Raw genomic sequence first — 21,614 nt, 5'->3', positions numbered from 1 at the left:
TTAGAATGATATTCTGTTAAAATTGAATACAAAAAGGATACTATATATAATTAAATAAAAGAATTATTTAATTTGTTTACTTTCTGTAACGTCTTTCTCTGCTAGCAGAAACGTTGATAACAGATAGAGGTAGTTTCATACCTAGAGACTTGACCAATTCAGCGGTTTGCTTGTCAACATTCAAGACACCCTTAGAGTGAGATAAATCTAGAGCAGAAACAGCTGGAACGTATTGATCCTTTCTTTCTCTTTCTTCTTCTTGTAGCTTGAAAGAGATACCTCTGACTGGACCCTTTTGAATTCTCTTCATTAGATGGGTGGTGTAACCAGCGATCTTGTTTCTCAATCTCTTGGATTGGATGGTGGCGATTTCGTCACATAATCTCTTGTTGGTTTGGAAATCTTGAGTCAACTTTGGATAGTAACGTTCGATTAGGGCCTTGGAGGCACGCTTGACGGTCTTGGTTCTAACTCTACCCTATAGAAAACAATAAATATATGTTCATATTTAATCAAAACAAAACGAAAATTTTGAATAACACATATAAAACAATTTGTTAGTAAAACGAAATAATAATTGTCAAAGTTATATTAACACGGTTAACTGAATGATGCCCCTAAAGTATAAACAAGTGACACAATTAGAGTTTCTATTGTAAAGCACTTTACTGTTATCTTGTTTTCCTCCAAAGATAGATTTGCAAATATGGAACTGACTGACTTATCCATTTTCCATTATATTATCAATAAGTGTATTATTAATTGATGAGATTTCATTCTGATATCAGTTCATTCTCAATATTTTAAAAGTAAACTATTCAACAGTTCCTTCATTACTTATTCATTTGGATTCTCCAAAGGCATGCATTCATATTCCTCAGTTGCAAATGTTAATTTAACATACCATTTTTGTATTATTGGTTCTCGGTCTGCTTTATTTGTAGTATCAAGAATATTATATGATAACAAGAAGGTTTCTTATATATTAAACGCTTATTTAGTCTCCATACTAATAATCTAGATAATATTAATTGAGAAATTGAAGTCTACAGTAACGTAATACATTGTTTCACTGTAGCAGTTAGTATGGTGAAGTTCATCTCATCATCTGCATAAAGTTTCAATGTTCAATGAATACTGCGAAAGCAATGAAATTGTCAGTATAAACTATGCGGTTAAGCTTTTGCCGAATATTTTCAGTAAAATAATATCAATTTTTGCAAGTTTTCGGTATTTTTCAAAAAACAAAAATGAAACATTTACTGGGTGTACGGATGTGTTTACAGATGTATGGGTTTAGTGAATAGTCACATATTATTCTTGAAAGGTCCGAAATCATATTTAACGAGTATCGCAGTATAATTATTCTCACGATTTCGGCCTTTACTTTGAGAATCCACTGAGTTTGATAGAAAATCAATAATCCTTCGAAATTCACATAAAATGGTGGTCAGATAGAGTAAAGAGGTAACCCTTATAACATAAACAACAAGAAATAAACCCAGATCATAAACAGTGAGGACCTGCACATATACTTTCCTTTGTCATAATGTTGAAAAGTTCGAATATAGTATGTTTTCCTTTCATGTCAAGTTCTAATTAGAACTCAATTTTCTAAGATTAATTACAAATTTTACTAACAAATTATTATATTATTCGTTATCTAGTTTTTTATAAAATGGATTAGACAAACATAATTTTCTTTATTATTTATTTCAGAGATTAAATATTGCTCGTTCGATTTCAGGAACCTCCAAAGCTCTTCCTAATGGTCAACTTCCACCTGCATACACCCTAGCCACACTAAGGGTGTTTCCGTCGCTCGAACCACTATCATGCGTACCTGTGTCTACCTCCGTGTTAGGTGTACCTTTAAGACGTGATATTTTATGGCGTGCTGTTGTTCACGAAAATAATAACAGACGTGTTGGTGCCTCTAATCCTCCTGGTAGAAGTGAAAATGGTTACTCTAGACATAAGATATTACCTCAAAAGGGTTCAGGTAATGCAAGAGTGGGTGATGCTAATTCACCAATAAGACATAAAGGTGGTGTTGCACTAGCAAGAAATGCACCAAATGATTACACGACAGACTTACCAAACAAAGTATATCATTTGGCCTTTAGAACTGCTTTAAGTCATCAATATAAAGAAGGTAATTTGTTCATTATCGGTAATATGAATTCAATAACGCCTACCAATGAGACAGATTCCACAAAACTTGATATAGAGATAAACGATACGAAAACAAAGCCAAATTTTAATAGTGTGATATTTAAGAAATTCTTAAATGAGCATGGATATGAAGGAAAGAGATTGTTGTTTATTACATCGGATACTAGACCAGGTCTATTGAAGTATACGGACATGTACAAAAATAAAGTAGATGTAGTGCAACAGGAAGGTGTTGAGGTTAATGATTTATTAAAGGCTAGTAAAGTATTCATTGAAGAAGATGCGCTAAAGTATCTTGCAGAACAATTCACTGCTTTCTCAACATAATAACTTTTTTGACTGGGTAGTATGATACTTATAATTCTCATGTATATACATATATAAAAGACAAATAGAAAATATATAATCAAGCTAAATGAATAATTTATTCTTCTTAACTACTAGATAATACCGATATGATAATTTATGACGAGTGTATTGTGAAGTGTCTTTCAGTTTAATATATTATAGTCAAATAGTATCGGACTATAGTAACATCCTGACACCCCAACTATTACATCTGTACACCCACCATTACGTGCCGTGACATTTTTCCATTTAATTTTTTGAACTTTTTCAGCTTCGGATGAAAAATATTTGACTCACGCGCCATATGGGGAATATTCAACCAGAAATGTGAGTAGTTCACAGTGCAGCAATGTGTAAATATTCACAAGATAATACCCAGAACATAGTGAATATTATTCAGCATAGTGAAGGAATCTAAGGATAGTAGCCAGGGCTACCAGTTACACTTTGTTAGTACGCAATATCATCAATTATTGAGGTAAGTCAAAGTGGCATCAACATATAAGTAAATCGATTGTTATTTAATAGCGTTTATTGAATATTCAGATATTAAAGAACCCACAGCCAAACCCAGTAAACAAGATGTCTCTAGTCGTCCAAGAACAAGGTTCTTTCCAACACATTTTACGGTATGTTTTTTAAATAGCAATATGATGATATATATGATTGAAGCTTATTGAAATATGATTAAGTGTAAATTGATAAGATACGAGATAGGAATACACATAAAATATTTGTGATGAAATATATGGAAGAAAGAAGAATTAGATGATAATATGAACTTGTAGAGTGAAAACCCATTAGCAGTATTATACTATGAATATGGCATAATAATACCTTATCCAGTTCAAGATCAAATAAACAGTACAATTATGAAGTATACCATTTCCAAGAATTGTGTATCTCACTTTTGCGTTATCAGGTATCTATTTTGTTGCAAATCTTTGACACCTCAACTTTAATGTTCTCAATCAATAATATAAATTCCTAATTGAAGTTGCTCATTTTTTACTAACAGAAGTACTTGTCTTTTTGGAGTGTATACTGCATTCCAAATGACTTATGATTTTCATACAGTTTGTTAAACACTAACGTTGACGGTAACATCAAGATCGTCTACGCTTTGACCACCATCAAGGGTGTTGGTCGTCGTTACTCCAACCTTGTTTGTAAGAAGGCCGATGTCAACTTGAACAAGAGAGCTGGTGAACTAACCCAAGAAGAACTAGAAAGAATTGTTCAAATTATGCAAAACCCAACCCAATATAAGATTCCAGCTTGGTTCTTAAACCGTCAAAGAGATATTGCTGACGGTAAGGACTACCACGCTCTAGCTAACCAAGTCGAATCTAAGCTAAGAGACGATTTGGAAAGATTAAAGAAGATCAGAGCCCACCGTGGTGTCAGACACTTCTGGGGTCTACGTGTCAGAGGTCAACATACTAAGACCACTGGTAGAAGAAGATCTTAAACTTAGAAGTTTAAAGTTATTATCATATCATTGACAATATTTTTTATTCTCTTAAAGTTTTTTCCATCTTTTTATGTACGTGGATGTATACGTTTATATCATCTTTAGATATTACAATAAATAAATAAAAATAATAGTAAAACAGCATTAATAATGGCTCTTCGTCAATTTAATAAATGATTGTAGCAGTTGTTTGCCCGGATGGTTTGGTTGGATATAACTAATAATATGTGACATTTTTAGAAATAATGTCAGATATCTAATAAGTTCCCAGATACAGTATCGAGATACCTGTTGGTCTTCATCCTATATGAATTTCGTTCTAAATACCTACTTAATCTGATTAAATTCGAAGATTACTCCGATAGATCAATGGTATTAGTAATTTCCCCAATTGTCGACGATATTCGATAAGTGACAGTTGGGTAATAATAGCATTAGATTTATTATATATGATATAAAAAATCGTTTATCGTAAACATTAAATTGACGATATGATCAAATAATTTAAAATTATTAAGTACGGATATCTCATTACACATTTTTTTCTTACTTTGATCTTAACAGCTTGTCACCATTGTCATCAGGCGTATTAAATATTTTCCCCAATTTGTTACTCCTATTCAATGAACGTCTGGTTGGGGTGATGTAATCTAAGCTGCCAGTCTAATCTTTCACTACGTTTATAATTAATATATTATAAAATTCCTTTTTCTCTTTGTTAAACATGTATTTTAAATATTGATATAATTCAAAATATCTGTAATGATGGTTTTTTGAGATATGTCCAGCTTGATAACTTTCACAAAAAAAAATTCGACTTGCTTGTTAGTATATTTTGTAGTTTAAGTTGGTAGTAGAGATATTATTATGGAGGCAATTATTTTAATTTGTATGTAAGACCCAACTGTGAATTCATCTTATATGTTTCAAGAGATCAGAACCACAAACTAAATATTTATTCTTACGAAATAAGTGAACCTTGCCTAATACTGAGTGCACCTCTCTTAACTAGATACACGCTCTGTAAACTGATAACTAATATCGTGCTCGATATTCTTAATTGTTTGACGTAATTTCAGAATGTACATAAAGTTGTTTTAAAGTTACATTGTGTATATATTTGGAATTGAGATATATATATATATGTATGAATGTATATTTATGTTTATGTTTATAAAAGTCATGGGTGACTTATATGCATGGGAATGTGATCTTGAAGTAAAAAATGGAATTTTAAAAAATGACTGTAAAAGGATTAAAAAAAAATTAATGAGAACCCAAATATTTTGTACCGGAACGAGTGTGATCATTACATAACACACTGATCTAAATTTATAATTACTGAGATTAATAAAAGAAAATGAAATGAAAGAGAACGTCAACGAAACAAAATTTAACGCTTGATAATGTTTGTATTTATTTCCTTAAGTGGTGTTTGTTCTGAAGAAGATTTAAATTCTAATTTGGACTTTGAATTCTTTTTAGATGGGGAACCTGCCAAGAATTTATTTTCAGAAAGGTTGTTTTGACGATGTTGATTTAAGATACTATCATTGTAACCATTGATCAACTTATTAACTTTATTGTTTGGAGAAGTCTTCATTGGAGTTAATATTTTCTTGTCAGTCTTTAAATGGAATGTTAAAGCTTGTCCTCTGCCTCTAGTTGGTGTTGAAGAACGTTTTGTTGGTGTGAAATTCTTGGTCTTTCTAGTTGGTGTGGTTTGATTCTTTTGATAAGATATCGATAGATTTAGAATAGAGTTGTCGACCAAACTTAAGTCATCGTTACTAGAATCTGTATTGATTGGATTCTTTGGAGCCAATGGTGTAGATTGTTCGTCCATTACAGAGTCCCCTTCATCATCGTTATTGTTATCGTTAGAAGAATTTGATTTAGATGATGCAAGTCTTTGTCTTTTGACAGCTTGTCTTTTATTTTGGAACCAAATTTGAACAGCTTTTTCAGTCATTGAACAACGATCAGCTAAATCTAATCTTTGTTTCTTATCAGGAGTAGGACAATTTTCAAACCCAGCTTGTAAAATGTTTAGCTCCTGTGCGGAAGTTCTTCTTCTTTTGCGACGAGCCAAAGGAGCATTATCGATCTTTGGTTCTTTGACACCGAAGGTCTCCTGAGAATGTGTAATAAATGCAAAAGCACGTTTCTTTTCTTTACTAGAAGGCGTGATAGAAGCCTTTACTGCAGTGAAAGGTGTAAGCATATCGATCTTTCTGCGACTACTACGTGGAGTCTTGCTCTTCACCATTGGAGTCGATGGAGTATTCACAGAGAATTTTTGATTCATATGTCTTGGGGAAGGAGGTTGGTGGAATGGAGTTTCCATAGTGGTAGTAAGAGTGGTGGTGGCGGCAGCAATTGCACCATTGATCTTATAGTGAGACAATGAGGATGCGGGAGTCTTCAGGTCGTTCTCAGTTGTAGCTAGTTGGGTCAAAGAACTAGTGGATGTGACACTAGCAGGTGCAGACACCACCGAGGAGATGGAGGATTGTCTGACGGCGGATTCGATTGATCTTGGACGAGAGGCTAGAGTGGCAGATAGTGGTGGTAACCTAATGATACCTTGATCATCACTGCGAAAACTATTTTTGTTGTATGATTCAAAGAATGGAGAGCATGGAGCAGAACTTGAGGTAGTTGTAGGTTCGTGAGTCAATAGAGAAGCTAGGGAAGGTAGTAGAGGTTTCTTATTGGACATCATGGTTTAAATAAGTATGCCGTTGATATTTTGTGAGTGAGTAATTTTGATAACTACTTAGAAGTTATGCAATAATAATAGTAATAATAACAAAAGAATAAGAAAGTAGAAGGAGCAAGAGTTTGACAAGAATAAAAATTTAAGAAGAACAAATAAAACTCTGTATAGTTTGTACTTATATATATTGTTTATTAATATTTATTAATACCATATACGTTATTAATTAAAAGAAAGTTAAATGCAAAATAATAATAATATCAATAAACACAAGATAATAATAAACAGATACGAAAAAGATATTCATATATTTCATGTAGGTAGTTATTTACTGTCAGGTTCACGTAGACGTCAGGTATTACCCAATTAGTTTCGAAATAACAGACCTGAATTGGGAAGACCCACAGCGACTCCAGAACAATATAATCTAATTTGATGGTAAATTAAAAATTAAAAATAAGATAAAATGTAATTTATTCAAAACCAGACTACCAAGAGAGTTTAATAACTGAAGATGATTCCTTGTTTGCTACAAGCGTGTCTGTACATATGTGTGCCTCATGCAATAAAGTGAGAGATAATAAGAGCATAACCGTATTTGGGTTCCAAAGACATGTCAATTAACTGACCTTGTTTGTAGTAAATTGGCAAGCCTTCTTGCAGTTCGTGTTTGTTACCTCATCGGGATATGTGAATACTAATAGTTATTCAGCACAGATTAATAGATGGGATGGATCTTCTTCTTCTTTTCCAAAAAAATATACGTTAATTCTCTTGTTACTTCTAAAACGAGTAACGAGAGAAAACGATCCGTCACCTAATTAGGAAGCGTTGTAACCAATTAAGAGATTGGTTTGGGTGGTCGATACTGCGTACGTTTCTTCGCAACGTGGAAATCTTCCTTCCGCTTTCATAATATAATTTTTCGCTCCTGGGGCAAATTATCCAATTTTGGGACGGGTCGCAGTGTATCTGCGCAGTGGGTGGTGTAAAGGATTGGAAATCACAACAAAAAAACTCAGCGCGTTTTGGGGAGTTTTTCGCGTCGCGCCTGAGAAGAGGGGTGGTGGTGGCGTTACCCGGAGGACGCGCTTGTTTGGCGATACAAGAATTGTCTCTTTGTGTGGAAACATGTGCACAAACAGGATACTCGCCATTTTGTTGATAGTGCAACAGGCGCGTTCGTTCTGGTTGAAATGAATTGGAATGTTCCAATTTGGGAAACGTAATTGCCAGCGTGGCATGTGACAGTCACGTGTACATTTTAATTATAAAATTGAAAGAGTAAATAGAATACCAGAGAACTATAAACAACTAGTTGTCACGAGGTTTGGATGTGTATCCTTGTGAGTGACGTATCCAGATGGAATAATTCAACAATTTATGGTCTGGCTGGTCACTAGAAATGCATGTATTCATAGGAGTCTCTTCCTAATGAGGAATTCCGCGTCTGCAATTAATATTTTGATACTAGAACGAGAGTTTCAATTATAGAAACGTGAGACTGGTTCTAGAATTCGGTTGATATTGACGTTCATGTTTGTCTTATCAGGAAGTACATTCAATTTTCCAATAACCATTAATAGTAAGTCTTTCATTTGCTTGCTTTGCTTCTCAATATTTGTTTTTAATAATATGGTTTAAATTATATAATAGAATATATGTATTTGTCAATTGATGTGAAAGAAATCTCTCCCCCATTTATATAGATATTTCAAATTAAGTAGATATATATATAAGTGAAATTGTTACGATTTGAGATCGATGAAATTCTTTCTCTCTATTTGTTGGTTTCTTCGAAATATTCCTTGGAACCAGCAACATCCGGCTTGATAGTAGCAGAACCTGGAGTCCAGTTACATGGCAAGACAGTACCATTTTCATCAGTCCACTTGAAACCTTCAACAATTCTTAGTGCTTCCTCGACGTTTCTACCGACTGGCAAATCATTGATGGTGATGTGTCTTAGGATACCCTTTGGATCAATGACAAATAGACCTCTTAGAGCAATACCTTCTTCTTCAATCAACACACCGTAGTCTCTGGATAATTGTTGGTTTCTGTCGGCCAATAATGGAATATTGATTGGACCTAGACCACCGTCCTTTCTAGCAACGTTGGTCCAAGCTAGTAAAGAGTATTCGGAGTCAGTAGAGGCAAATAGAACTTCGGCACCTTGGTCTCTGAATCTTTGAACAGCATCAGAAAAGGCAACAATTTCGGTTGGACAAACGAACGTGAAGGCCATTGGAACGAAAGCTAGAACAACGTATTTACCTTTGTATTGTTCTAGGGAAACTTCTTCAAAGACACCATCGACGACGGCAGTCTTGGTGAAAGCTGGAGCTGGTTTTTGTACTTGAGCGACCATTTTTGGTTTGTATTTATTTATATGTAGTTGGTGTCGGATTTAATTCCTGATTGAATTTAATTGGTATATTTTATAACACAAAAAGAATGTATAACTATATAATAAAAGAAGAGAGGAATTAATCAATGAGAAAGACCTTTTAACTCTTTATAAGTATGGTCCCCCTTTATATATGATGGTTCTCCCTGGCCCCTCCCCTGTTTTCCCTCCCTTGTTACATTTACAGGGACACCAAAAATGCTCTTCACCATCGTTCATTGCCCTTTCGGCTTTTTTTCGGCATCGGATTCTCTTTCAGTGGTTTGGCTGGGAAATCGCACACTTTTTATCGCTCGATGACCATTTTTTTGCCTTTTGTCGTATCCAATCAATTGGAAATTTTCACTCTGTGAATTTTTCACTAATCAAACAGAACAGTATTTGTCATAATCGAGTGAAACGTCTGGGCCCAACACTAGTTATTCCGCACTGAGAATTTTGATCTTCGTTTCTTCGACTACTGAACAATGGAGCTGATTTAAGAACTCGATAATATATTTATTTAGAGATGGACAGATTATGTCATTATTGCTCGTATATTTACTCATTTATATCACATACGTACATTGATTGATTAGTAATGATGTACATGTATGTTTTGGGTATGTGTATGTAAATTTATATTTCTATCTATTTTCTATTGTATATTTTATGGTTGTGTATGGAACATGGCACCTGTGGCATTCACAATATCATCTCCTCCATCACTGTTCGTAAGCATCTCTTCAATGATCTCTTCCTCTGGGGAGAGTTCCCCTATACTATCAAGTTCTCCAAACTCAGGTGCTATCTCTTCGAGGACAGTGGAGTCTAATTCAGTGATACTTTCATGATCCTCGTTGGTATTGAAAGCGTTGTCATGACCAGACCTTATTCCGTCTAATTCTTGTTCTTGTTCCTGCTGTTCACGGGCCTGTTGTAGTCTGACCCGTGTACGTTCATCGACTCGTTCCTGAATGACAACGTCAATGTACTTGGATACAAATGGGAAGAATAACACGAGACATAGGATAATGTTCTTAACAACAGCAATCACGTAGTCATCTCTGAGTGGGTCTGGAACAATGAATTCAGCAATCGTGTTAGGTAATTGTTCTGCTCTTCTTCTCACTATGATGATACTACGTCTGACTGGCTCTACAGCTTCAAGATTCTGAAGGTCAGCTTCTTGTTTGATCGCAGTTAATATTCTATAGAAAGCGTACTCCTGTTTGGTATCTTCAAATGCTTGTAATTCATGGAGCATGAAAAGAATCTCTAACATTCTATTTGCATCATTGATTTCAACTGCACCGGTCTTGATTTGACGGAATAACTCTTTTAATGAATCCTCCTCAGTCATATTACCCATTTGATTGATTTGATATTGGTTGTATAATGAATGACGCACATTGGCTAAAGCAGGTAATAAGAATAAAGAATACACTGAAGATTTTTCTTGAATCTTTTCGTATACTTTTTTGGTCATTTGACTAGTATTAGTACGATCCTCGTGTCTCAATGTCCTTATGGATGTATACTCAGGTAATGCAAAAAGTTTCACCCTCTTATAATCCTCTTCATTTAATCTTAATAATCCCAAGAAATCTGTCCACATATCGGTAATCTTTGATGAACGGAAAAATATCACAACAGTATAGATGACAAAGATTGATATTGTTAAGATTGGGGGTAAGAAAAAGCCAATTTCGATAGTAGCAGCTAAGGGAATAAACATATACCATACTAAATATACCACAGTCAATAAACAAATTTTTACCAATTGAAACAATTTCTTAACCAAATAAATCATTTTTTGCCATATAGATAATTCCTGGAACTGTTGTAATGGAGTTGGATGATTAAATAATGATTCCAATCGTTGAATGGTTTCAGGATTGTTAAGTTCATTATTTAACAATTCTCTCATTCTGGTGGTAATTCCAGTGTTTGAATCTGAGGAAGATTTTCTTGTCACCCCATGATAAATGATGGAACTACCTGTGAGTTGTTCTATGTGTTCAATGGTACGGGGGTTTATTCTTATAACATTGTGTCTCCTGTCTATGATGTAATCATGACCATCTGTGGAAACATCTATATTCAAATGATCCCCAATAAGGATGTTTCCTTGTGTCTTGTTTAAGACCTCACCTGAAATCAATACTGCTTCAGAATTTCCATTTATATCTTCTAAAGTAGCTTCGACGTATTGAGTGTCAGTATTTAGAAGGTGTGGTGACACATGTATCGGTCTACCTGATTCGGTGGCAAAGTGTGTTTGCATCCCCTCATTGGTATTCAGAGCTATCGGAGTATCTAATCTTGGAATTTCGTTCACTGTCGGTGTTGGAACAGGCTTTTGATGTACTTGTGTGGGTATATCATCAACAAGACCAGGTTCACTCCAAAATGGATCAGTTTGACCATACGTCTGTTGTACACTCACTTGTACGTGAAGCTGAGAACCATGTTTCATATCAATGTAACTTAGTATAGTGGCATCATTTTCAGCAAAATTCTTATCGTGAACTAATTGACCCTTATATACTAATTTCACATCTTCCAAGGAAATAGTTTGTGAAGCACTATATACATCACATACAAACTGACGTACTCCTGTAACTGTGGTCCTTGAATCTACTAACATATGATTTTGAAACAATTTGGAATTAGAAATCAATTCTAACACAGTAATATCATTCAAATCAGAAATACTTTGTTCATGTTTGGCATAGATCATTATTGTAATTACATTATCCTTCAAAGGTGCAAAATCAATGTGTAATAGATCCTTTAGAGTAAGATCCATATAAAAATATCTCGTTTCTTCTGTTAGTTGAATAATGTCACTTTCACCATTTAATTTTAAAGCAACAAAACTCTCCAAAGTATGATTATGACCCAAGTGACATTTATTATCATGATTTAAAAATTGTTCTTCGTATATCAAATGTTCCAATGCATTTTTCTCCAATCTTGACACTTTTGTATCTAATGGAACTTGGTATTCTATATTATGAAAAAATTTATATTTGGATAAAATATTCACCTCGTATTTAATGTTGGTAGTGCTAAAATCAGTGACGGGATCATATTGCAAATTTAAAGCACTAAAGGCTTTGGCCTCTGACAACTCGAATGATAAGGATATGTGTGGTATATTATCGGTTGTGGTTAGTGACTCTACTGATGTGTCTAAAGAAATCGTTCGTTTCATATATTTCAAACAGTAGGACTCTATGTCGTTTAGCTCAACATCGTTATTCTCGGAATGGATTTGTGATAGTTGATAGTGCACATATTGTAACAATCTAAGAATGGTAGTCTTTGGATGTACGGCAACTATTAAATTAGTATTTAATATATTCGTATCAGGGCTGTAAACGGAAATATTCAATGGTTTCTCCACCTTTAATTCCAACATCGGATTACTTCCACAGATATATATGTATTTATTGTGAAGCCAGAATGAATGAAAAGGAGGCTATATGATTTATCTTGTCAAAGGTTCAAAAGAATATAAAAAAGCAAAGGTAAAGGTAATATGAATGTATTTTTGCTTGATGTTTCGAATGTTTAACTTCTTGAATCGAGTTGGCTTTCCTTGTTAAAAATACCCTAAGTGATGACGTAAACAGTTTCAACATGACTTTTTTATTTCGCACTTCCCGCATTAATAATTTGTAACAGGAATCGATAGCAAACTCCCAGCGTAAGACATTCGTGCCTGGTGATAACTAGTTGGACATTCTGTTTAAGGGAGGTGTAGAGAGTGGAAGAACTTCAGATAGCATTGGACTGTTGAACATCCAAGTTAATTCATTAGAACGTGAGAGTGTATGTATATATATAACAAATTGTGTGGTTAGAATAGAAGTGAATAATATATAAATATCAATTATGTACATGCACAAATGGAGAGCGATAGAAGAAAGAAAAAGATATATTAAAGGAAGGAAAAGGAATAGATAAATTGTGAGTCGGGAAAGTATTAATTATATTTTTATTTAGATTTTGGGGTAACTTTGGACTCCAGTTCCTTTAGTTCCTCTTCTAATTTCTTAATAATCTCTCCGTTTTCTTTAGTCTTTTGTCTAGCCAATTCGGCTCTCTTTCTTCTAGACTTAGCTTCTTCATCTCTTCTCTCTAATTCTTGGATCCATAACTTTTCTCTCATCTTAGCCTTTTCTCTCATCAATTCTTCCTTGGATTTTACATCCTTTCTATGGTTATCATATAAGAACGAACCTGCCACAAGTGCAACTAACGTAGCACCTTGGAAAGCAATACGCCAACGGAAGAAATTCTGAGCTTTCCTACTATTACCAGTTCTAATGCTATGGGCAGCCATAACTACCGCACCAGTAGTCAATAAACATCCAATTGGAACTAACGGTTGTTGTTTACAATGGAAAACAACTCTTTGACCAAAAGACATTTCGTCTAAATCGTCTGCATCCTTTGGACCCATATCAAAACTCGATGGTATGCTTGTCATCTTGATTTAATAGTAACTGAAACGTAATAATTATAATTATATCAGTAACAATGAGGGGGATTGGTTAGAACAATGTTACAATCCGTACTGTTACAAATCTTTTTTGAGGGGGCGATATATAGGTTTCAAATATCTTCAATAACGTAATCCTTTCTTGAAATTCAGAACAAATTGAAATATAGTGCAGATCACAATTGGGTAATCTTTTTTCAATCTCTAACTAATTAATGTCTTTTCTTATACCTATCGAGTTGATTATCTTTCAAATCACGACTCCTTGCTTTTCCAATTGCCCGCTTAATAAAAAAAATATTCATTTGTTTGTGCCATACATAAATTAATTATTGAGATCGCAGAGTGCATGAAGCAGGGAATAGTGAGTGACCCCACCCCCGTCCCCCGGCGTAAGAGAGATGTAGTCTGTTGATGGAACAGATGAGCAAATTAATGTAAAGCTAGCCATTCACATCACATTACTGACTATTAGAAGAAGTGATATCCATTAGTAGTCTTAAGGAAGTTTGTTTTCTTTTGGTAGTAGTCTATACTTATGTGGAAATGCGAATCAAAGGGTTCATCCCATTCTCTTAAAAGTACACTCTGTGCTATAATATAGATATATATATTATATATACTTTTTAATATTTAAAATATGACACCCATATGATGAGATAATGCTTGACAGTAAAGAGGAGGTATGCGAATAATAGTGTCATATACGTCGAGAGAGGACGTATCAGTAGTTCTTGTAGATAGTGTCATCTTACTCCTCGGCACACATGTCCAATACCCATTTGCTTAGCTTGATGACGTCTTCATCTAGGTAAACGTCATTTAATAACACGTTGTACTTTAGTACAATCTCTAAGAATGCATTTATAGATAGTTCATACAATAAGGATATCACATCATTAGATTTGATAGATTCATCTTCGTCATCGGTTCTAGATCCTAGTACTCTAGTGTTACCATTGGGTTTCCATTCAGTGAATTTGCCTAATATGGCCACCGATTTCTCTAAATGTTTCAATACTTCACCTACTGAAGCAACAACACTACCTTTTGGTGACTCATCAATGGCCTTTATCAAGAATCCCATTAGAGAGATTATGCTCTCCATATGACACACAGCTAATGGAACCAATTTATCGGCTTGCCTATCTTTATTTAGATACCAAAGATCAAATAATGTTAATTGAGGTAATTGGGAATCTTTGTTACTGGAACTACCTGGGAAGAAAAATGATGTAACAGAATTCTTGATTTTATTTATAATGGTTCTGATTAAGATAATTATCTTGGGGTCTCGCGTAATGATAGTTTCATTGTATGAACGATGTGCATCAAGACCGCCCATATTGTTTGATCTCATATTATAAAGATTAGATTGATCACAGTATGTATCATGTCTTCTTCTGTTTAATAATATATTATCATCCTGTAATGATATTCTATGGGCATTTATACCACTGAAATTGTTATTGTAGGAACTATTTGATGGATATTCGGCGTTCAATTCCTTGTTGACTACATACGGTTGATTCCCAAAGATATCAGTTTGGTCAGTAAGAGAATTTTGTCTTAATGCATCTTTTTGTACCTTCTTATTAGTAGACATTGTATTCTCTAAGAAGGTCAAATAATTATTTACTGCAATGTTATTGGTTTGTATCACTGTAATGCATTCACTTAAAATATTCGACCATAGATTTGTATTCTTCAATTGGCTTGAGTATATTGGTACTCTCAATGAAGTATCATTAGAAGTCGCTCTGTATGATAATTCTTGGAATGCAGTTAACTTTGTGAATGGCTTCTTACTACTCAATCCACTCACCAAAGTTTCTATTGGTGAAGGCGATAACGATGAGATTGGTTTCCCTTTATGTAAACATCCAATAGACATATGAGCATTGAAAGTAACATTTATAATTTCAAATTGAAGGAAAGTTGCGAATGATAGAATTAGTAATTGAACTTGTGAGCTGATTGGTAAGAGCATGGACCATCCTATCATCTTATATATAAATGGCGAAATTAATAATAAAGTTACAGACAAAATTGAGCTCTTAATAAATATTTTTTCTAATCTCTTAATAATATATTGTTGTGGTGCTTGATATTGTGAGTCAATACTGAAGGTTAGTTTGTCCGCATCAAAGAAGATATGTTGCACTGTATATGCAACAGGGATTAAGAAAGATGTGTATAATCTATAGTTCTCCACATTATAGAAGGACAGAGAGTATAGGATTCTATTGTCGCTGATTGTATTGCCTATCATTATACTACCCACTGAATATGTCACATAATAGACAATGGCTTTGAAAGAACAAATCTCACCGACGAGTTGAGTCACAAAACTAGAATAACCCAATGCATTGACGTGTAGGAAATTTTTTCTGCTGATGATTAAACAGATGGCAACAAAATATAACGCCAAATATTTAGGAAAAAATAGCAAAATTCCTTGTATCAATGAAACATTGTATCGTGAGACCAATGTGAGAAATAAGGTTACTAGAAACGTTATACTGAGAAAAAATCTCACAATCATATTGTTAAAACGTGTCTTGCATATGTCGCTAAAGATGGTATTGTAACTATACCTGATATGCCCATTGCGAACTGCAGTAGACATTGTGGGTAATTATTTGAAAAAGATAACTAGTGGTTTATTGCAGGCGAATATCAATTCTGTAGTTATCTTATTGAAGAATTGGTACGCTATCTCCTTATATTCCCTTTTTGCCCTTTTAAACTGATCCTGTACACTCCATCGAGCCTAGTAGTTCGTTACTTGGTGAAGTCAAATTCAAACTCGAAATCAAGAAATCTCTAAACTTTTAATTTTTTTTTCATGTTCTGAGGGTAACCCAAAGTAAACAAAGTATAGAAAATAAAAAAGCACAGTTCATCGATAACTATAAATCGCCACCAAAGTTAATCAATAGAAAGTTACTGAACTCTGATCAGACGAAAATCTATATTGGTAAGTTTATTATATTTGATATATTAATTGTTGAATATTTGAAACGAAACGTCTAGTTTGCTTTTATTTCTACTAAAATAACTCCCAAACCATTAACACGCAAAGTCAAAATGGATGAAAAGAAACCAGTATTTCATTTAGATCAGGATATTCAAAACAAATTGAAGAAGAAGCTAGGTCCCGAGTTTGTATCTAAGAGAATAGGGTTTGGAAAGAATAAGGTTGCTTACGTTGAAGGTTGGAAAGTTATTAATTTGGCCAATCAAATTTTTGGGTACAATGGGTGGTCTACTGATGTCAAAAGTGTCACAGTTGATTTCCTCGATGAAAGACAGGGAAAATATTCAATTGGTTGTTCTGCAATTATCCGTGTTTCCTTAGCAAATGGGTCATATAGGGAGGATGTAGGTTATGGTACTTCTGAGAATGAACGTAGAAAAGGTGTTGCGTTTGAAAACGCTAAAAAGACTGCTGTCACTGATGCATTAAAGAGAGCGATGAGATGTTATGGTAATGCATTGGGTAATTGTTTCTATGATAAGGATTTTTTGAGTAAAATAGACAAAATGAAATATGATCCTCCAGACATCGAAGAGGCAAATCTATATAGAGCATCAGATGAGTATCCAGAAAGATCTAGGGCCACTACAAAGGAAGTACCAGATGAAAATATTGATCAGCCAAACAAGAGAAGGCAGCTAACTAAAATAGAAGGACCCAATGAATCAAGTAATGCGAATATGCCTGTACGGGCGAACAATAAAGTAACAGCAGCAATATCAACACCTGTAGCTATCCAGACTAAGAACACGCATCCAATAAATATCCCAATAGATGGGAATTTAAATTCTACAAATGACGCAAATGCCAACCTTGATTTGGACCATGAGGATCTTTTAGATGATTCTTTCACTATGAGTGATGATTTTCAAGATGAGGATCTGTTAAACATGAGTAACTCTCGTGTCGAAGCGAAACTTGTTCCTCAAGAAAGTACAGATGGTAAAGATTTGAACCCTATAGGATTCGTAACGGCAAAGGGTGCCATATCTGTCCAAAAGAATAAGGACGTTATACCTTCTGATAACGTATTTGATCCTAAATATCAGGCTCGTTCAATCAAACATACTATTGACCAAACAACATCCAAACATGTACCAGTGGCTGGTGCAAATCAAAAAAAACAATCAGGATCAAGAGATTCGGTATATGAGAAATTTGCTGCAAAAGGTAAACAATTAGAAATTACAGAATCTGCATCGACCAAAACATCAGATACTGCAGACGCATCTCCTAGGACCTCTGTAACTGCATCCGAGACGAACATAAATTCAGGTGTTTCATCGGAGCTCGACAAACCGCTAATAGGAAATAATAATAATATTCCCGAACAACAGAAACAAAGTGAGTCAGTAACGCCAAAATTTGCACCTCCCTCAAAGGTTGTTCACCCAAATAATTACGTACTTGCTCCAAATTCAGTAAGATCTTCAAGACGAGAGGTAGGGAGACCAAAAGTAAATCCGCTCCACTTGAAAAGAACAAACCCATAGGGTATATAGTAAATTTGGGGTGAATAATAAGTCATTATAGTAGCACATATAGAAATACGTATTTAAGGATTCTTGAATCATATGCTTTCAATTGAAATTTGAAGTCCAAGTTTCATTTCTTAGTTCTTTTCTAATAAAAATCTAATATTTATAATTTTTTAATTTTACTTTTTGTTCAAAACTGCCAATATTGTAACGCTTCAGTAAACAAAAATATTAAACAAATACAATACAACTAAAATAATGATAAGAACACTTATTTTTCACGTTAGGTTATAATAACATCGATAGATAGAATGTACACTTTATAAAAAAATAATAGGTATTTCCTGCCTTTATTACGTGGGTAACCTTTTCGTTTAAAAAAGCTTTTATAACTAGACCTTTTTTAAATCCTAAAATGCTCGATATATAATTGTCCTAGTATAGGGTTATCCACAACTCAAGTACCTTCTTAATATATAATAATTATCATTAAACTAATACAAAAATAAACTAATGTAGTCTTATTCTTTTTCGTTCAGTGGAAATGCTTCTACACTAGATCTTCGTTCTTCATTTGTTTCAATTGGACCGATCCACTCCCAACATTTCATAATATCACCATGGATTTCCTTTAGACTAGATTTAATATTAGTATTATTTGCCTCCAACCTTTTTGTTACTTCGTTCCATAGGTCGTTCCTTTCCTTAAGGTTTGTCACATCATTAAGTAAAATATCACGTAACTGGACCGTACTGATATAAGGTGGATTTTTATGTTTATTCTTTTTCAATTTTACTAATGTTTCCTCAGTTAGTTCAACAATCTTAGCTTTTTGATCGAAATAAGATTTTAGTTTATACTTGACGTATTGTATCATCACAAGAATCAAACAAATAAACCAAATAGTAGCTTTATACTCATTGTAGGTTTGACTAATTTCTTTTTCAAATCTACATCTTAACCCGACGTATTTCTTGCTTGTAGATCGAATATATTTGTCTTCTTTAGTCCCTTTTGTTTGTTGAATATATCCCTCCTCCCATTGAAAGTCATCGGTGGGTATGTCGAAGTCGGTGTTGAATGGAATGTCAGATCCATCTTGGAGTAACTGTTAGGTTGTTAGTATTATTGTTTGTAAATTTTTATAAAAAATGCATTTATACTCACTTGCCTCATAATAATCTCAGGTTTATTCTCAAGATTTTGTAATGCTTCTTCCCACAACTTTTCATATTCTTCATTGTCAATCCATGGTGCGCGGGATTCCGAAAATATATTGTATAAATCTATTTGAGAAATTCCACTTTCTATATCGTTCTCATTCTCCCCACATGAGATTTCTGCGTTTTTTGTTCTTAAAAATTCTAATGACTTTTGAACCATTTCTCTAACTATCTGTTCTCTTTTATCATCTTTGACACAACTATCACTCATGGGTATTAATCCGAACAAACTTAATTTGGATTTCTGAAGCGTATACCCTGGCCTACATCTTAATTTTAAATATGGATAGCAAATAGAATTTTCAGGACAAGGAATACATTTTGGAGTGTATTCTTTTAATAGATCATCAATATAACTTAATTGTTCAACCGATGGGTATATGTCAAGTAATGTTTGACATTGTCTTTCATATCCACAATAACCAACAGTAACTCGTTGCTCTCTGTACCATAGACCCAGTAGAATTGGAATAGATAAAACGATCAGAGAAATAGCAAATAAAACTAAGTTAAACAAAAATTTGGAGAAGCGAGCAGCAAAGGAGACAGAAGTATTTCTTGTTTTACTTGTAACTGATTTAATTTTCATATTATCAACCTCATTATCTTTTTGATCAATAGGAATAGTAATTTTCTTTGAATTTTCCTTTTGTAATTCTTCATCTGGGCGTTGATGTAACTTCTCATATTCAGTATTATTTGCATCTTTCTCAGATTCATCATCCAACTCATTATCCAATTCTAATGCTAAATTTTGCTGTTCTTCCTGTTGATGTTCTACTTCATTATCAAGTTCAGCAACTTCATCTTCTTCATCTAGTTCAGATTTTTCTCTTTGTTCTTCAAGTTCTTCTTCGAGCTCCTCTCTCTCTTCGTTGTAATCCTCGAGTTCTTCCTTGAGCTCGTCTCTTTTATGTTCCAATTGCTGAAATTTATCATTATATGAATTCTCTATATTATCATCTACATTTGGTTCAATACCCTTATCTGTAATACCTTGATTTTCTAATGATTTATTATAAGATGGAGATTTTGTTTCTGGTTTATTATCATCCGAATCACTTCCACTGGAATCAGAAATTTCAATAGATGGTTGTAATTGGAAAGTTGGTTTCCCTGACCTAATATTCAAGGTATCTGTCACTTTCATAGGTTCATTCGATTTTGATACTTCCCCATCATCGTTGTCATCATTATTATGATCATTAGCATAATTCTTTGCGAATATTAATCTTTCAGCAAAACCAGACGATACTTTCAATTTATTCAAATCTGGTGATAAGGTTCTCCTCTGTACTGAAAAATCAAATACTGGAGTTTGTTGATTCTGTTTCCCATGATTCGTTATATTCGCAGAAATAGAGTCATCTTTACTGTTATCATTATCTTCGTTATCATCAGAAGATAATAATGGTAATGAAGAAATATCGGCTCTATGTCCAGCTGTATACGATAGATTCTTTTTTTGTACTTTATTGGCAATAGGCGTTCCCGTACTACTTCTACTATTATCTGTAGTCTTACGTTTCTTTGATACTGGGGTAGAAATTTTCTGAGGAACCACAACATTCCTTAACGAATCCTTCGATGACATGGACTCATCATCATCATCATCAGTGAATGAAGTGACTGTTCTCTTCACTATACTATTTGTTTCATGTTGGGAGGACGACGAGGAAGAAACGGAAGAGTTACTATCATTTTCCTCTTTCTGATCATTTGTTTCCAGTTCACTTCTTTTTCTCTTCTTTGGAGTAGGTGTAGTTGATAAGTCGTTTTCTCTTCTTTGAATAATCTCTGGAATCATCGGTATTAACTTATCTTCATATATTGCACGTAATCTTGCCTTTTTACCAGATTGTGGATAAACAATGTTATTTTCCTGTAGAATCCTTCGTAGTTCAGAGACCTTCAGGTTCATATAATCGAACCCCTTTTGTAAATAATCCTCAGACATAGTGGAAGATGTGGATATATATCTGGGGAGGTGTCACTTTTAACTAGCTACGTTTATTTAGAGATACAAATGACGATACGATATGGCTATCTATATATCGAATTATTCCAAAATAATGAAAACAATACAATAAAACAAATATAACGGGAACGTAAAACTAACAAAGACAATATACAAATAAATGTTCACTGTTTGCTATTCAACACTATGACGACTGATCTCACCGTCAACATAGTTAAAAACTCTTTGAGGCTGATCTCAGAGATGTCCTCTCTCAGTAGGTTGACAATGGCATTC

At 33.9% G+C, this 21,614-nt stretch overlaps 10 protein-coding genes across 10 annotated transcripts; 3 read left to right on the top strand and 7 right to left on the bottom strand.

Moving 5' to 3' along the window:
- Positions 1 to 76: 76 nt before the first annotated feature.
- Positions 77 to 907, bottom strand: RPS17A (40S ribosomal protein eS17; the record flags this gene model as incomplete). Its single annotated transcript, XM_041552245.1, has 2 exons — positions 77 to 478; positions 905 to 907. 2 exons carry the CDS (start codon positions 905 to 907, stop codon positions 77 to 79), a joined length of 405 nt encoding a protein of 134 aa, XP_041408179.1.
- A 642-nt stretch (positions 908 to 1,549) lies between these two features.
- YML6 (mitochondrial 54S ribosomal protein uL4m) lies at positions 1,550 to 2,502 on the top strand (the record flags this gene model as incomplete). Its single annotated transcript, XM_041552244.1, has 2 exons — positions 1,550 to 1,570; positions 1,720 to 2,502. The coding sequence occupies 2 exons, from the start codon at positions 1,550 to 1,552 to the stop codon at positions 2,500 to 2,502; spliced, it is 804 nt and encodes a 267-aa protein (XP_041408178.1).
- A 603-nt stretch (positions 2,503 to 3,105) lies between these two features.
- Positions 3,106 to 3,994, top strand: RPS18B (40S ribosomal protein uS13; the record flags this gene model as incomplete). The annotated part of the gene is made up of 2 exons (XM_041552243.1): positions 3,106 to 3,152; positions 3,601 to 3,994. The coding sequence occupies 2 exons, from the start codon at positions 3,106 to 3,108 to the stop codon at positions 3,992 to 3,994; spliced, it is 441 nt and encodes a 146-aa protein (XP_041408177.1).
- A 1,396-nt stretch (positions 3,995 to 5,390) lies between these two features.
- On the bottom strand, positions 5,391 to 6,719 carry YOX1 (Yox1p; the record flags this gene model as incomplete). Its single annotated transcript, XM_041552242.1, has 1 exon — positions 5,391 to 6,719. One exon carries the CDS (start codon positions 6,717 to 6,719, stop codon positions 5,391 to 5,393), a length of 1,329 nt encoding a protein of 442 aa, XP_041408176.1.
- A 1,777-nt stretch (positions 6,720 to 8,496) lies between these two features.
- Positions 8,497 to 9,087, bottom strand: TSA1 (thioredoxin peroxidase TSA1; the record flags this gene model as incomplete). The annotated part of the gene is made up of 1 exon (XM_041552241.1): positions 8,497 to 9,087. One exon carries the CDS (start codon positions 9,085 to 9,087, stop codon positions 8,497 to 8,499), a length of 591 nt encoding a protein of 196 aa, XP_041408175.1.
- Positions 9,088 to 9,775: 688 nt separating this feature from the next.
- On the bottom strand, positions 9,776 to 12,532 carry USA1 (Usa1p; the record flags this gene model as incomplete). Its single annotated transcript, XM_041552240.1, has 1 exon — positions 9,776 to 12,532. One exon carries the CDS (start codon positions 12,530 to 12,532, stop codon positions 9,776 to 9,778), a length of 2,757 nt encoding a protein of 918 aa, XP_041408174.1.
- Positions 12,533 to 13,111: 579 nt separating this feature from the next.
- Positions 13,112 to 13,606, bottom strand: RCF1 (Rcf1p; the record flags this gene model as incomplete). Its single annotated transcript, XM_041552239.1, has 1 exon — positions 13,112 to 13,606. The coding sequence occupies one exon, from the start codon at positions 13,604 to 13,606 to the stop codon at positions 13,112 to 13,114; it is 495 nt and encodes a 164-aa protein (XP_041408173.1).
- Positions 13,607 to 14,369: 763 nt separating this feature from the next.
- NDC1 (Ndc1p) lies at positions 14,370 to 16,247 on the bottom strand (the record flags this gene model as incomplete). Its single annotated transcript, XM_041552238.1, has 1 exon — positions 14,370 to 16,247. One exon carries the CDS (start codon positions 16,245 to 16,247, stop codon positions 14,370 to 14,372), a length of 1,878 nt encoding a protein of 625 aa, XP_041408172.1.
- Positions 16,248 to 16,708: 461 nt separating this feature from the next.
- Positions 16,709 to 18,151, top strand: RAD52 (recombinase RAD52; the record flags this gene model as incomplete). The annotated part of the gene is made up of 1 exon (XM_041552237.1): positions 16,709 to 18,151. One exon carries the CDS (start codon positions 16,709 to 16,711, stop codon positions 18,149 to 18,151), a length of 1,443 nt encoding a protein of 480 aa, XP_041408171.1.
- A 506-nt stretch (positions 18,152 to 18,657) lies between these two features.
- On the bottom strand, positions 18,658 to 21,317 carry SRC1 (Src1p; the record flags this gene model as incomplete). Its single annotated transcript, XM_041552236.1, has 2 exons — positions 18,658 to 19,245; positions 19,305 to 21,317. The coding sequence occupies 2 exons, from the start codon at positions 21,315 to 21,317 to the stop codon at positions 18,658 to 18,660; spliced, it is 2,601 nt and encodes an 866-aa protein (XP_041408170.1).
- Between the last annotated feature and the right edge of the window lie 297 nt (positions 21,318 to 21,614).

The sequence above is a fragment of the Maudiozyma barnettii genome, assembly GCF_903064755.1.
Source record: "Maudiozyma barnettii strain CLIB 1767 genome assembly, contig: KABA2_09, whole genome shotgun sequence".
NCBI classification, from domain to species: Eukaryota; Fungi; Ascomycota; class Saccharomycetes; order Saccharomycetales; family Saccharomycetaceae; genus Maudiozyma; species Maudiozyma barnettii.
Note: the sequence above shows the minus strand (reverse complement) of the source record. Positions and strands in the feature narration are given on the sequence as shown.